Here is a 16,303-nt window from a genome sequence, read left to right as displayed (position 1 = left end):
GATTTTAGTTGATTTAACTGAGTGAAATCAAGATATTTCCTTTAATTATAGCAGATGTGAATCAGATTTAGAAACAGGGCAATCAATTCAATTGTGATTCAAAGGTTCAAAGAAAAAGATTCAATGGTTTATTTATTATCAAAGTATGTCTGCAGTATACAACTCCGAGATTCTTCTTCTCCAGCTAGTCACAAAACAAAGAAAACCATGGAAGTCAGTTCAAAGAGAAACAGCAAACTCACCCATCCAGCACAAAAAAAGAATGGCAACACAATCATCAACCGCCTCACCAAGCCCCTTTTCCCCCTCACAAAACGCAACAAGGATATCGACTCCCCCCAAACCCCCATCCCCCTGCATAAAATGCAACAAGAACATAAACCCCCAAATGTCATTCCCTGCACAAAAAAAATAACAAAATACAACAAGAACATCTACCCCCAAATCCCCTCCCCGTACAAAACACAACAAGAATATTGACCCCTAAATCAACCTCCCTGCATAAAAAAACTAACAAAACACAACAGGAACATCAACCCCTAGACTCCACTCTCCCTGCACTAAACACAAAAAGAACATTGACCACACCCTGCACAAAAAAATGATAAATAATGAGCAAAAACACAGAATATAAAAATCATGATTGCTCTAAAGACCTCAAATGAAATATTTAGAATGCTCACCGAGAAGCTAACACCATTATTACGTATCAGATGATCTAGAGGATAGTGAGTCCATCTACCCATTTTACTCAGCACACTAGGGAGTGATCAGTGCTACAAACTCACACTGTACAATCCTTTATAATAAACAAATGGTTAGAGACCTACCCGAATGAGAAGAAACCTCTTTTAAATGCAAAGTACACTGCAAGTTGCAGATTGGACAACAACCTCATCACTTAGTTCTAGTAATCAAACTGAGTTTCATTTTGATATTTCTTAACTTTGTATATTTGTGCTTGTGTTGGTAGTCCATGTTGCTGCATTCAATGGAGAACTTGAACTTCGGCAGGTCTTGATCTTCAATCTTTAAAGTTAGTAGTTAAAATTTCCAAAAAGCGGCCTGACAAGCAAAAATGCTCATCAACTTAAATTGGAACATCAGAACAACCATCAATCATAGAGGCTCACAAATCTGCTCCTGCATTTAGCTACATCATTTTTTAAAAATTTATTTAGAGGTACAGTGTGGAATAGGCCCTTCTAGCCGCACCGCCCAGCAATCACCGACTTAACCTAACCTGATCAATGGACAATTTACAATGACTAATTAATCTGCTAACCAGTACACCTTTGAACTGTGGGAGGAAACCAGAGGAGAAAGCTCACACATTCTGTGGGGAGGACGTACAAGCTCCTTACAGATGACATTGGACCAGTCCCGCTGAAGGGCTTCAGCTCGAAACTTCAGCTCTACTTTTTTCCGTAGATGCTACCTGGCCTGCTGAGTTCCTCCAGCATTTTGTCTGTGTTGCTGAGGTGACATCGGAATTGAACTCTGAACTCCAATGCCTGAATTGTATTAGCGTCACACTAGCTGGTATCATGATTGCCTGGTACCTTAGTTCTGTAGCTCATAATAACATGGGTTAACAAAAATTACCTTAGTAAAATGTAAGCTGACAGTTCTGATACATTGAGTCACAGAGTAATGCAGAATGGAAACAGACTCTTATGCCCAGCTCAACCATGCCAACTATGATACCCCCAAAACTTGTCCCATTTGCCCCATAACCTGCTAAACCCCTCCTGTACATGTATTTACCCAAATACTTTAAATGGTGTTATTGTCTTGCCTCAACCACTTTGTCTGCAGATTGTTCCATATAGGCTCTACCCTCTGCTTAAGAAAAATTGCCTCTCCCTAAAGTTGAAAACTTTTGTTGATTGCTTAATCTGCAATAATGCATTCACTAAACAAGATATGCAGATGCAGGAAATCCTCCTGTTAATAATAAATATCTTTTCTTGACTTTTAGGGAGCCGTGTTCTCATTTTTAAGTGTGTTAACAGGAATACTCATGAAGAAGTATCAGAAAACTTGTGTGAAATTGCAATGAGACCAACACCGGAGGAAGAAGCTTGCAACATCCAGCCTTGTCCAGCTTAGTACGTTCACACAGACATTGCTTATTACATAAATTGTCTACAGTTAAAACTATATGTGTTTTGTGTTTATCTGCTGTTGATCTGAAGGGGAAATGCAATGCAATCACACACAGAATAATGCAATCACACACAGAATAAACCTAACTTAATTTTACTTTAAATGGAACCCTTCATAAAACCGGAGAGCAGTCTTCATAGTTTGGATGCGATCCAGCCAGGGGCCAGCAGAAACAGAGACTTAATCAAAGCCCCGTGAAGGCTATGAAATTGCAATGTAATAACAAGTAACCATTAGAGATTGAGCAGATGTAGCAAAAATGGAAGCAATGTTTTTTGCATAAACATATAACACCTGGTAGTTCTATTGAATGATAATGGTCATGACATGGACAGATCTGATCTTCTGGGAAGATCTGTGTTTGGCTCATTAGGATGAGGGTTGGTAGACTGGTTTGGGGAGGCATTGAAACATATTATTCCCGGGATAAGCAAAGAGTGGAGTGGTGGGGAGCTGGACAGAATTAAAGCTCCCTCTCTCGTGTAGCCAAATAAAATACCTTAATATTAGCCACCATTCCATTTGAGGCATTTCCATTTCCCCTATCAGCCATAATCTGAAACAAAAAAAGTTCTATTTAGCATCTGCAAGGACACAAATTGGCGCAACATTGCAAAACTTTTCCATCATCAAATCTTAATTTCCACAAAAATCGGGAATAGTGGGTTTCAATCAAAAACCCACTTACTCATTTAAAATAAATTTGACTAACCTATTTTTTGTTTCTGGTTCTGAGCATTGTTTATATCACTCAACGGATCTCAGGGAAATCTTGAAGAATGAAAATAAAGCCTTTCCTCTGTTTAGGCTTCTGCATGTTGTATGAAGGTCTTAAAGACACTGGGGACAGATACTCTGCATGCTTTTTCCCTTCATCTGCAGTATTTCCCTCAGAATCCCTGAAAATTGTGGTGAAAGGTGAAATTCTGTGGAAAGACCCAGAGTCCTACAATGTACGAGCTTTGAAGAAAAGCATCAAGGATCGAGGGCCATATAAACCCATTTAGCTTAGAAGTTTTTAAATTAAGCATTCTGTTTTAGAAACATTTTCCATTGGGTATAAAAGGATTCTTGAGGATGTGAAAAGACTGCTTGCTTACAGTCCATCTGCTTTTTTTTTCTTTTACTGCCCTTATTTTCTATTATTTTTCTTTCCGTAGTTAATACAAGTGAGAGCTGGAAATATTAACTCACGTTCATTCACATGCACCTAGATTTCCGTACATTTGCTTGTTTGTTGCCACTGACAATAATGACAATGCTGGAAGCATAGTTCTTCCCAGTGGTTTCTGATTTGGAGAGATCTCTTCTATTAACCTGTATTATTGTTTTAATTGAAGTTGGGACCTAGGCGAATGGTCCGAATGCAGTAAGACATGTGGGCCTGGGATACAACATCGGCAAATTCTCTGCAGACAGGTCTATGCCAATCGAACGACCAGTGTTCAGCCTGAGAGATGCCGGCACTTGGAGAAACCGGAAACTACAGCTACTTGCCAGCTGAAAATCTGCAGTGAATGGCACATCAGGACAGAGTGGAGTGAGGTAAAGCTATCTCATGGGAGGACTGGCAGAAACAGTTGGCATAGGGGGCACAACAAGTTTTGTTCTGGCATCATAATTCATAGGAGCAGAATTTGGACATTCAGCCCATCGAGTCTGCTCTGGCGTAACGTCATGCCTGATTTATTATTCTTCTGAACTCTATCTTGCTGCCTTCTCCCTAAACTTTGACACCCTATTAATCAAGAAATAATCAGCCTCTGCTTTAAAGATACCCAATGACTTGGCCTCCAAAGTCATCTATGGCAATGAATTCCACAGATTCACCACCCTCCTCATCTCTGTTCTAAAGGCCTACACCTCCCATATTATAGTAAGCATCCTCTCCACATCCACTGTATCTCGGCATTTCAATGAGATCCCCCTTCATTCCTCTAAAGCCAATGAGTACAGGCCCAGAGCCATCAAACACTTATCATACATTAACCCTTTCATTCCGAGGATCATCTCCAACTAAACCTATCTCTGGAGTACGTTAACAGAGGAACCATTTTCTCTCAGCAGTACTGAACATTAGTCAATCCAACTCAGAGTGGTCAGAACCCAGAGCAAGTGAGTTGCCTCCCATGTGCGGGGTTTTACCTGAAAGTAGCAAAAAAAACATTCAATACTGATCAAATTAGATAGTTGCACTTGGGATCCCTGCATCCATTACCATGTTAACCAATTCTAGCTAGCTGGTGGCTTTCTTGGGTCTGATTTTGAGACATCAATTCCAATGCTATGACGCATTTTATCACCCTTTAGCTCATGTTACAAATTTCAAAAAAGCCAACAATTTAAAATGGTGTATGCCCATAAGCCTCCAATCAATGCACTTACCATAGATCTCACAGCAGCTAAAATAGTTTGGAGGGAAAACAAGTGATGCAGACTACACACTCAGTGGAAAGACATATCAAAAATATAGTCAGGCTGTGGTTCAATCATATATTTCATTGGAATTGTAAAGGCAAGATCCTTTTCAACATTAATGCATTAACTGATAAAGCAATGCTCAGGATGGTTATCAAGCCCATGAACCAATATTCTTTCATCCACCAGTCAAGCCTGGTTCCTGCGCAGTTGATCACACTGCTGAAAAGACCTACCTGCAAATCAACTATCAATTACTATCCCATAATCTCATCTTGCTATAGAAATGTGTTTAGGTAGGCAGATTTAGTGAAATACAACTGGATTGTCCTGAATTAATAGAATTTTAAGAATCTTCAAGCAGGAATTGATTGGAGACAAGAATTATTAACCAGAAAATGGTCAGCCTGCTAATACCTCCTAGAGTAGCTCTTGATCATTTGAAGGGTCAAACTTAATTAAAAAGTTGCCAGCTAACTTTACTTCCCAAATCGTTATTCAACTACAGCTAACATAACACCATTAGCTTCAATTTGATCATGGACAAGGATAGATCTGGTCCTAGGGTTGAGGTTCTGAACTGGAAGAAGGCCAAATTTGAAGAAATGAGAAAGGATCTAAAAAGCGTGGATTGGGACAGGTTGTTCTCTGGCAAAGATGTGATTGGTAGGTGGGAAGCCTTCAAAGGGGAAATTTTGAGAGTGCAGAGTTTGTATGTTCCTGTCAGGATTAAAGGCAAATTGAATAGGAATAAGGAACCTTGGTTCTCAAGGGATATTGCAACTCTGATAAAGAAGAAGAGGGAGTTGTATGAAATGTATAGGAAACAGGGAGTAAAACAGGTGCTTGAGGAGTATAAGAAGTGCAAGAAAATACTTAAGAAAGTAATCAGGAGGGCTAAAAGAAGACATGAGGTTGCCTTGGCAGTCAAAGTGAAGGATAATCCAAAGAGCTTTTACAGGTATATTAAGAGCAAAAGGATTGTAAAGGATAAAACTGGTCCTCTTGAAGATCAGAGTGGTCGGCTATGTGCAGAACCAAAGGAAATGGGGGAGATCTTAAGTAGGTCTTTTGCGTCTGTATTTACTAAGGAAACTGGCATGAAGTCTATGGAATTGAGGGAATCAAGTAGTGAGATCATGGAAACTGTACAGATTGAAAAGGAGGAGGTGCTTGCTGTCTTGAGGAAAATTAAAGTGGATAAATCCCCGGGACCTGACAGAGTGTTCCCTCGGACCTTGAAGGAGACTAGTGTTGAAATTGCGGGGGCCCTGGCAGAAATATTTAAAATGTCGCTGTTTACAGGTGAGGTGCCGGAGGATTGGAGAGTGGCTCATGTTGTTCCGTTGTTTAAAAAAGGATCGAAAAGTAATCCGGGAAATTATAAAGTTTAACATCGGTAGTAGGTAAGTACTAAGGAGGGAGTACTAAGAGACAGAATCTACAAGCATTTGGATAGACAGGGACTTATTAGGGAGAGTCAACATGGCTTTGTGTGTGGTAGGTCATGTTTGACCAATCTATTGGAGTTTTTCGAGGAGGTTACTAGGAAAGTGGAAGAAGGGAAGGCAGTGGATATTGTCTACATGGATTTCAGTAAGGCCTTTGACAAGGTCTCGCATGGGAGGTTAGTTAGGAAAATTCAGTCGCTAGGTATACATGGAGAGGTGGTAAATTGGATTAGACATTGGCTCAGTGGAAGAAACCAAAGAGTGGTGGTAGAGAATTGCTTCTCTGAGTAGAGGCCTGTGACTAGTGGTGTGCCACAGCTACCAGTGCTGGGTCCATTGTTAGTTGTCATCTATATCAATGATCTGGATGATAATGTGGTAAATTGGATCAGCAAATTTGCTGATGATACAAAGATTGGAGGTGTAGTAGACAGTGAGGAAGGTTTTCAGAGCCTGCAGAGGGACTTGGACCAGCTGGAAAAATGGGCTGAAAAATGGCAGATGGAGTTTAATACAGACAAGTGTGAGGTATTGCACGTTGGAAGGACAAACCAACGTAGAACATACAGGGTTAATGGTAAGGCACTGAAGAGTGCAGTAGAACAGGGGGATCTGGGAATACAGATACAAAATTCCCTAAAAGTGGTGTCACAAGTAGATAGGGTCGTAAAGAGAGCTTTTGGTACATTGGCCTTTATTAATCAAAGTATTGAGTATAAGAGCTGGAATGTTATGATGAGGTTGTATAAGGCATTGGTGAGGCCGAATCTGGAGTATTGTGTTCAGTTTTGGTCACCAAATTACAGGAAGGATATAAATAAGGTTGAAAGAGTGCAGAGAAGGTTTACAAGGATGTTGCCAGGACTTGAGAAACTCAGTTACAGAGAAAGGTTGAATAAGTTAGGACTTTATTCCCTGCAGCGTAGAAGAATGAGGGGAGATTTGATAGAGGTATATAAAATTATGATGAGTATAGATAGAGTGAATGAAAGCAGGCTTTTTCCACTGAGGCAAGGGGAGAAAAAAAACCAGAGGACATGGGTTAAGGGTGAGGGGGGAAAAGTTTAAAGGGAACATTAGTGGGGGCTTCTTCACACAGAGAATGGTGGGAGTATGGAATGAGCTGCCAGACGAGGTGGTAAATGCGGGCTCTTTATTAACATTTAAGAATAAATTGGATAGATACATGGATGGGAGGTGTATGGAGGGATATGGTACGTGTACAGATCAGTGGGACTAGGCAGAAAATGGTTCGGCACAGCCAAGAAGGGCCAAAAGGCCTGTTTCTGTGCTGTAGTTTCTATGGTTTCTATGGTTTCTAACTCTGTGTGTTCCAGTTTCCTCCCACATTTCAAAGCTGTATGGTTGGGGTTAGTGAGTTGTGACACGCTATGTTGGCACCAGAAGCGTGGCAACACTTGCGGGCTGCCCAGCACAACCCTTGCTGATTAGATTTGACACAAATAACACATTTCACTGAATGTTTTGATGTATACATGATAAATAAACCTAATCTTTAATTTTTATCTAATCTTTAAGCAGTGCTGGACTAACCAGCCCTAAATTTATTTCCTTCAGCATATTGGTAGGGTCGACAAGTGGCTGGATATTTCACATAGTGGAAGCTCATGTCAACAGCGGCCTGTATTATTCCCCTGAACCCTAACCATTACAGATGTCACTTTGGGCCCATTATTATAATTGTGCAGCACTGCACAATTCACACAGTCATCCCTTAATGCTGCTTAATATCTCTAATTACATTGTGCTAACAATATTTTCCAACATTAATGTGGATCTTATCCTGAGTCTGGTGGGTGCACAGCATTTAAGAGGTTAGATGATGTTGACTAGATCACTATGGCCCTATTACCATGAGCAAGAGTACTTTACAAGAGGGGGGAAAGGCACAGTATAACAGAATAATTAACAACAACTCAACTTTTGGGTGGAGAAGCATAAAAAAATTAACAGTTTCATTAGGTACAAAATTGAACTGTAAATTAAAATTCATCAGGAGATTTAAATTCCTCCATGTGTTTATACTACCTTGTAATTTGTGTCATTGTAGGTTCTTAAACCTTTTGGTGTCAGGTCCCTAAAACAATAGCTCACTGCCTTCTAAAGACCAATAGTTTCCCTGATGAGTCAAGGTTTAATGGTCTTGTGCATCAGAGGGAGAGCAAGACTGAAAAAGCTGGAGCAGGAAAATAAAATTCAGGGTAGAGTAAACTTTGGATTGAGAAACTTTTGTACCATCAATGTTCAGGCTACCTTATGTCTGCGTATTTCAACCATAAACTGACAGGCAGGCACACAGGTGTTCTTTCCAACATCCCTTTCTTCAGTACCCCAGTCACCCCTCATGCCCTGCCCTTTGAAATAGCAAACTAAAATACAGTCATATAGTATAGGAATATTAAAGAACAGTTATATATTACAAAAATAGTACAGTCATAGAGTAAAGCGTCAGGCGATCCACTGAGTCTGTACCACCAAGAATATAATAATAGTTCTCGTGTTATTGTGATATTCTTCTATCTTCAGTAACTCACTCGAGATTCTACCACTCAGGGCAATTTACATTGACTAATTAACATTAGAAAGAGTGATTTGGGATCTCCTACCTGAGTCTAAAGCAGGTATGGTCTCTACTCTGCCACAATAGTATTGGAGAAACGAGTCCAGGGAACTTCAGTCACTTCTAATAAAGATAGCTGTCAAAATTATTAACAGTTAGTCAGAACAGTGAGAACAGAATAGTTTGGTTCTGATTCTTGTTTTCAAGAACATCCTCTTGCCAGGTAATTTAAACCTTATTTTTTCTTCAGTGCTCAGTGCCTTGTGGTGTGGGGCAAAGACTCAGGGATGTGAAGTGCATTGACAACCTCGGCGATATAGTTGATGATGAAGAATGCAACATGCAGCTGAAGCCTGTGGATACCGAAAACTGTGACATGGGCCCATGTGCAAAGAGTTGGTTCCACACGGACTGGAGTCCAAGGGTAAAAATATTGCTCTGTTATCACATCCTTTCATATTACAACCATTCCGTTGGGAAGCAATTTAACCCAGCACATTAAAAACATCCAACCAGCTTAAATTCCACCTATCACTAGATCTGGAGTCCTGCAGATCACAACACTGTAACTTCAACTACATTTTTACGTGTAGTGAAAGTTCTTGCCTCCACCACCCTCTCAGGCAATGAGTTCTAGATCCTTGCCACCCTCTGTATGAAAATGTTTTTTCCTTATATCTCCTTTTATCCTTCTATTTTCAATCTATTCCCCTGAGTTTTGATCTCTTTGCTAACAGAGGTACATCCTTTCTGTTTACTCAGTAGGAGTTGCTCATAATTTTATTTAAACTGAATGAAGACCATAAGACCATAAGGTATAGGAGCAGAATTAGACCTTTTGGCCCCTTGAGTCTACTCTACCATTTCATCATGGCTGATTCAATTTTCCTCTCAGCCCCAATCTCCTGCCTTCTTCCCATTTCCCTTCAAGCCCTGACCAATCAAGAATCTATGAACCTTTGCCTAAAAAATACATAAAGACTTCCTCCACAGCTGCCTGTTGTAAAGAATTCCACAGATTCACCACTCTCTGGCTGAACAAATTCCTCCTCATCTTCATTCTAAAAGGACATCACTCTATTCTGAGCCTGTGTTCTCTAGTCTTAGACTCTCCCACCATAGGAAAAAACTTCTCCACATAACTCTATCAAGATCTTTCACCATTTGATAGGTTTCAATGAGGTCACCCCTCATTCTTCTGAATTCTAGTGAATATAGGCCCAGAACCATCAAACACTCTTCATATGACAAGCCATTCAATCCTGGAATCATTTTCTTGAACCTCCCTTGAACCCTCTCTCATTTCAGCACATCCTTTCTAAAATAAGGGGCCCAACCTGCTCACAATACTCCAAGTGAGACTTCACCAGTGCTTTATAAAGTTTCAACATTATAGCCTTGCTTTTATATTCTAGTCCTCTTAAAATGAATCTTAACATTGCATTTGCCTTCCTCATCACAGACTCAACCTGTAAATTAAGCTTTAGGGAATCCTGCACAAGGACTCCCAAGTCGCTTTGCACCTCAGCTTTTTGTGAAGGGGAGGGGTGGGGGGGCATTACTAGAAATTTAAGAAATGGATGTTCATGCCATCAGGTTGTGGGTTACCCAGACGGAAATGGCATCCCCTCCTTCACCATTCACCATTCTCCATTCCCAATTCCCATTTCCCTATTTCACCTTATCTCCTTACCTGTCCATCACCTCCCCCTGGTGCTTCTCCCCCTTTTCTTTCTTCCATGGCTTTCTGAACTCTCCTGTCAGATTCCCCCTTCTCCAGCCCTTTGTCTGTTTCACCAATCAACTTCCCGGCTCTTGACTTCACCCCTCTCTCCCCCCCCCCGGTTTCACCTATCACCTACTACCTTGTATTTCTTCCTCTGCTCCCCCCACCTTTTTACTCTGGCTCCTCATCTTTTTTCCTCCAGTCCTGATGAAGGGCCTTGGCTCAAAACATCAACTGTACTCTTTTCTGTAGGTGCTGCCTGGCCTGCCGAGATCCTCCAGCATTTTGTATGTTTTAAAAGAAAGGTTCACAGACAGGAAAGGTTTAGAAAGTTAAGGGTCAAGCACTGGCAAGTGGGACTAACTTGGACAGGGCATCCTGGTCAGCATGGGTCAGCTGAGCGGAAGAGACTGTTTCAACGCTGTATCTATCTATGACATGATGCTCTGTGAATACAATCATAGTCATAGTCTTACTTTATTGATCCCAAGGGAAATCACCTGAAGCTCTCCATTTGGGGTAGGACTCCAATGGCAAATTAGGAATATAGAGTAAGCATGCAACGGCTACACACTGCTCACATCTACAGGTGGTCTAATGAACTCGTAATCCTTTAAGGGATTGTTAAAGTCCACCAAGGAAATGGGAAGTTCTCCAATTTTTGCTTACCATGATGTCCAAACTAGGAAGAGGAAGAGTGCTTCCCTTTGCTGTGCAGCAGTACCATGTGTCAATGGACATATACTACCCTTCTCCCACCCCACCCCCTCAACATCTCCTGTGCTTGCCAGCAGACCAGATCAATATCCACAACAGATCCTACTTCAAAAAGCCAGTCTGACAATCTATGTCAAGCCCAGTTGACTAATGCGGCTCATCGAAGCTGCAAAGGTGAGATTCAAACTGTCATTAACTCCACCTGTCAACTTTGTACCATTTCTCCCTGCCCCTGATTGTCCATGTTTTACGTACGTTTTCCTGTAATTTCCAGTTAAAGAGGGTTTTAGCTAAAACGGTGACCATCTTCCATTTGGCCCACGTGGAATCACAGCAGTTCAGTGAAAATGTCTAGGTCTTATGGTAGAGATTTTAATCTCTGTGAATTCATCTTCAGCTTCTATTTCTGAGAGTTTTATGTTGAGTCGCTTAATTTTGTAATGCTTTTTATCTCTGAAAGATTTAATATGTTGGGGAGGTGAAGGACGTCTGTTATCTCCAATGGGCGGCAGGGTAAGTGTAGCAATTATCCTGACGCTATTACAGCTCGGGAGATCCAGAGTTCGCAGTCCAATTCCGGCACTTTTCTGTAAGGAGTCTATGTACGTCCTCCCCCTGGAATGCGTAGGTTTTCCCTGAGTGCTCCGGTTTCTTCCCACAGTCCACAGAAATACTGGATAGGTTAATCGGTCATTGTAAATTGTCCCGTCATTTAGGTAAGTGTTAATTGAGGTTTAGGGTTGCAGGGGTGGTGTGGCTTGAAGAGCTGGAAGGGCCTACTCCGTACTATATCACTAAATAAATAAATTGCTAAATAAATATCTGGAAAAACTAACCTTTAAGGTTTTTAATTTCTGGCAGGGTTAACCTGTGGGAATTTCCAAGTGTGAGAGATTTGATCACTGTAACACTCGAAAATTCTGCCTACAGGAGGATTTATTTCTGGAAGAATTAAATTCTTGGGAATTACTCTATGGGAATTTTCATTTTAAAGAGTTTCAATTCTAGGAGGTGTAATCTTTCAGAGTTTTGCGAGATTCTATCTCTGGATACTGGTATGTGGTAGTGACAAGTATAGCTACATAGTCATTGAATCATAAAGTTGGACAGCACAGAAGCAGGGCTATCATATCTGTGCCAGCGTTTTGCCCATCTACACTAATCTCATTAGACTGCACTAGGTCTGTTTCCTGCTTTATTCTATCAATTCTAAATGCTGATGAAAGGCAGTGAATGTATCTGATTCCAAAACCTCCACTGGTAGCAAGTTCCACACATCAACCACATTGGGTAAAAACCTTCACCATAGCTCCCCTTTAAAACACATTGCACTCACCTTAAGCTTATGCTCTCTTGTTTTTGATACTCCTTCCATGGGAAAAGGACCTTAAATACTGTCTAGGTAGTCTCCAGCCCCTTGGTATGAACGTAGAATTCTCCAGCTTCTGGTAATTCCCTCCCCCTCCTTTCCCCTATCCCTATTTCACTCTGCCCCCTCCCCCAGCTGCCTATCACCTCTCTCATGGTTCTGGCTCCTTCTACTACCCATTGTGTTTTCCCCTATTCCTTCTTCACCTTTCCTGCCTATCACCTCCCTGCTTCCCCTCCCCCACCCCTTACTGGTTTTTCACCTGGAACCTACCAGCCTTCTCCTTCCCACCCTCCCCCCACCTTTTTTATAGGGCCTCTGCCCCTTCCCTCTTCAGTCCTGACGAAGGGTTCCGGCCCGAAACGTTGACTGATCATTTCCACGGATGCTGCTCGACCTGCTGAGTTCCTCCAGCATGTTGTGAGTGTTGCTTTGACCCCAGCATCTGCAGAGTATTTTGTGTTATGGGAAAAGGACTGACTTTCTACCATATCTATGTCTCTCATAATTTAATATAAGATTAGATAAAGATAAAAGATGAAGATTAGCTTTATGTGTCACATGTAGTTTGGAAACACTTACTAACCCTCACCCTAATTGTAGGTCTTTGGAATGTGGGAGGAAACTGGAGCAGCCAGAAGAAACCCACAAGGTCACAGGGGAAGCGTACAAACTCCTTACAGCCAGCAGTGGGAATTGAATCCCTGATGGAGACCGCTGGCACTGTAAAATGATGCACTAAATGTTGTGCTACCATTCTGACCCCAACATTGCTGTGCCACCTGCTATTATCTAACATACCTCTAATGAATCACTCCTCAGCTTCCTTCAGGGAAAACAAACCCACCCTATCCAAGCTCTCCCCATAACTCAGGACTTCCAAACTAGGCAATATCCTGGTGAATTTCCTCTGAACTCTCCCCATCACAACCTGATCTTTCACAACCAAAACTTGCACACAATAATCCAAGTGCAGTCTAACCCATAGTTCATAAAATTGCAACTTAACATTCCAACTTTAATATTCTATGTCGGCATGCATGTTCTTCACACACCCTCGTTTTCCACTATAGATGTGTATAAATGTGTAGTGGAGAGTATATTGACTGGCTGCATCACAGCTTGGTATGGAAACACCAATGTCCTTGAACAGAAAATCTTACAGAGTGGTGGATACAACCCAGTCTATAAACAGGTAAAGTCCTCCGCTCCATTGAGCACATCTACATGGAGTGCTGTTGCAGGAAAGCAGCATCCATCATCAAAGACTCCCACCACTCAGGTCATGCTCTCTTGTCGCTGCTGCCATCAAGGAGAAGGTACAGGAGCCTCAGGACTCACACCACCAGGTTCAGGAACAAGTTATTCATGCTCAACTATCAGGCTTTTGAACCAAAGGAGATAACTTCACTCAACTTCACTTGTCAAATCAGTGAACTCACTTCAGTGAAGTTATGGACTCACTTTCAAGGACTCTTCATCTGATGTTCTCAATATTTATTGCTTATTTATTTTTATTATTGCTTTCTTTCATTTTGTATTTGCACAATTTGTTGTCTTTTGCACATTGGTCGAATGCCCATGTTGGCATAGTCTTTCATTGATTCTATTATGGTTATTATTCTATTATGGATTTATTAAGTATGCCCACAAGAAAATGAAGCTCAGGGTTGTATATAGTGACATATACCTGTATGTACTTTGATAATAAATTTACATTGAACCTTTGAACTTTGAATTTATAGGGATCTATCAACTTGACTCCCAAAATCTTCTGTTCATTAACATTCCTTAAAACCCTAAAATTTACTGTATGTCCTGCCCCCCCCCCAATCACTTGCCAATATGCATAATCTTGTACTTGTCAGGGTTAAATTTCATTTAACAGAGCTCTACTCATTCCTTTCCATAACAACCTTGAAACAAATAGAATTAGTGTCACAGTTCCCACCTACACTTCCATCACCTGCCCACAATCATTTTTAAGACAATATCCAGGACTGCCCTGTCTCTGTTTAGAATCTATATGTATAAAAAGCTTCCTCAGATGCACTTACTAAATGTGGCCCAATTTAAGTTGTGCATTAAGGCAATCCTAGTCAATGTTGGGAAAGTTAAATTCTAACACTACTATAACTTTTTGCTCTTACACTTCTTTTTGTGGGTTGCTTGCATTTCCATCTCTCTTGTTCCCATTGACAATTGGGAGGTTTATAGTAAATCATTGGCACTTCCCTTAGTCCTAAGTTCAATCCATATGACCTTAGTTGCTACTAGACATCTCTGTTATGTTTTTCATAATCCTCCATTTCCTCTTTGTGTACCAATGGTGTGATAGACTCACTAAACATACCATCGATATTTTACACATTCTGAATGTTCTGTAGTGAATGCAACAGCAGCTCCTCTACGTACACTTGTGATCTGACAGGAGCTGTAGCTGGACATACCTCCAGCAGACACATTCAACAGGAATATTGGAAATGTCTCAGATCTGTGAGAGAAGCATATCACTGCCCCTTATTCCATAACCTTTATCCCCTGTCCCTCCTACTAAGAAAGAAAAAAAGCTGTTGGTAACTCCTTCCCACCCCCACATACTGCCTGGCCTACTGAGTTCCTCCAACAGATTGCTTGTCGCTCGAGGTTCCAGCATCTGCAGTCTCTTGCATCTCCAAGAAAAAGCTGTTATTTTGGTATGATTGTTGTAATTGATTGGTTGACCTTTGTCTTATTGTAGTGTTCTGCAGAGTGTGGAAATGGCATCCAGACGAGATCAGTTGTGTGTCTGATGAATCACATCAGCAGTTTACCTCTGGAAGGCTGTGGAAATGAGAAGCCAGCAGATGTCCGGCCTTGCAACATTGGTCCTTGCAATGAAAATTTTAGCTGGTTTACAGGACCATGGAGCCAGGTACAGTACAAATTAACTAAACTAATGTCATGTCAATTAAATTATCACTACATATTGTGGAAAAGGAAATATTGATCATAATTGATAAGTTAACATTTATTGATTAATAACAATATGTAGAGACATATTGCTATTTATTGACATAAATAGTATTTTGGTGTAATTGAATAGCAATGTGTCTCTACATTCTGACGCATTTTAGACTTTAAATTAGGGTCAGTCAGAAAGTCAAAACTTAGCATGAATCCAACAATTATGAAGCAGATTGCCACACTGGAGAAATGCCAGAGATTAAAAAGCTGAGGGAAAAGAATAAATCCAGCAAAAAAGAAAAGGTTGACAGTAAATTCACAGTCTGGTTAACAATACATGCAGGCTGGATAAAGGAGGGCTAGACTGTAACTAAAGATTTCAAGAGTTGGTTGCAGGGGTGCTGTGCTGTGTATGGAGACATTACAGGCTGAATCACAAGCCCGGACTTCACCATAGAAATATCACAGGCTGACTCAAACAATCTACACCATACTTGGAAACATCACAGGTTAGATCAAAAGAGGGGTCAAAGGGATCTGGACTGTATGTAGAGACATCAAGCCCAACCACAGAAGCACAGAGACTACATGGGGACATCACAGGATGGGTTCAAAATTACTCACAGCCTGACTCAGGCCATCTCTATTCTGCAGCTGCTTGGATCTTAGGCCCAGAGTGAATAAAACAGTATTCTCTTAGTGCAAATCAAGGACACTGAGTTGGCTCCAAATCTTCCAAAAATAGAGAAAGTATCTGGGCTATTTCCTTTTGCTTACTTCAATTAAGTTATTTTTCTGAAGCACTAGGAGAGAATTTCCAAAGAGATTTTCCAGTTAATCTGCTGTATCTAACAAGGAGTTCCCGAAAAAAAACCATAGAAAGGCTTTGTTGATAGGGTTTGTGACTTCTGTAGGCTAATTGTTGA

At 40.9% G+C, this 16,303-nt stretch overlaps 1 protein-coding gene across 1 annotated transcript in view; it reads left to right on the top strand.

The window, feature by feature from the left end:
- Positions 1-16,303, top strand: part of adamtsl7 (ADAMTS-like 7) — a 553,762-nt gene that overhangs the window by 513,010 nt on the left and 24,449 nt on the right. Inside the window, exons 11-14 of the mRNA XM_072256321.1 lie at positions 1,982-2,111; positions 3,510-3,714; positions 8,870-9,043; positions 15,172-15,345. Coding sequence (XP_072112422.1) covers positions 1,982-2,111; positions 3,510-3,714; positions 8,870-9,043; positions 15,172-15,345 — 683 coding nt within the window. The remainder of the gene's footprint in view (positions 1-1,981; positions 2,112-3,509; positions 3,715-8,869; positions 9,044-15,171; positions 15,346-16,303) is intronic.

Source organism: Mobula birostris, chromosome 4, assembly GCF_030028105.1.
Source record: "Mobula birostris isolate sMobBir1 chromosome 4, sMobBir1.hap1, whole genome shotgun sequence".
Lineage (NCBI taxonomy): Eukaryota > Metazoa > Chordata > Chondrichthyes > Myliobatiformes > Myliobatidae > Mobula > Mobula birostris.
Note: the sequence above shows the minus strand (reverse complement) of the source record. Positions and strands in the feature narration are given on the sequence as shown.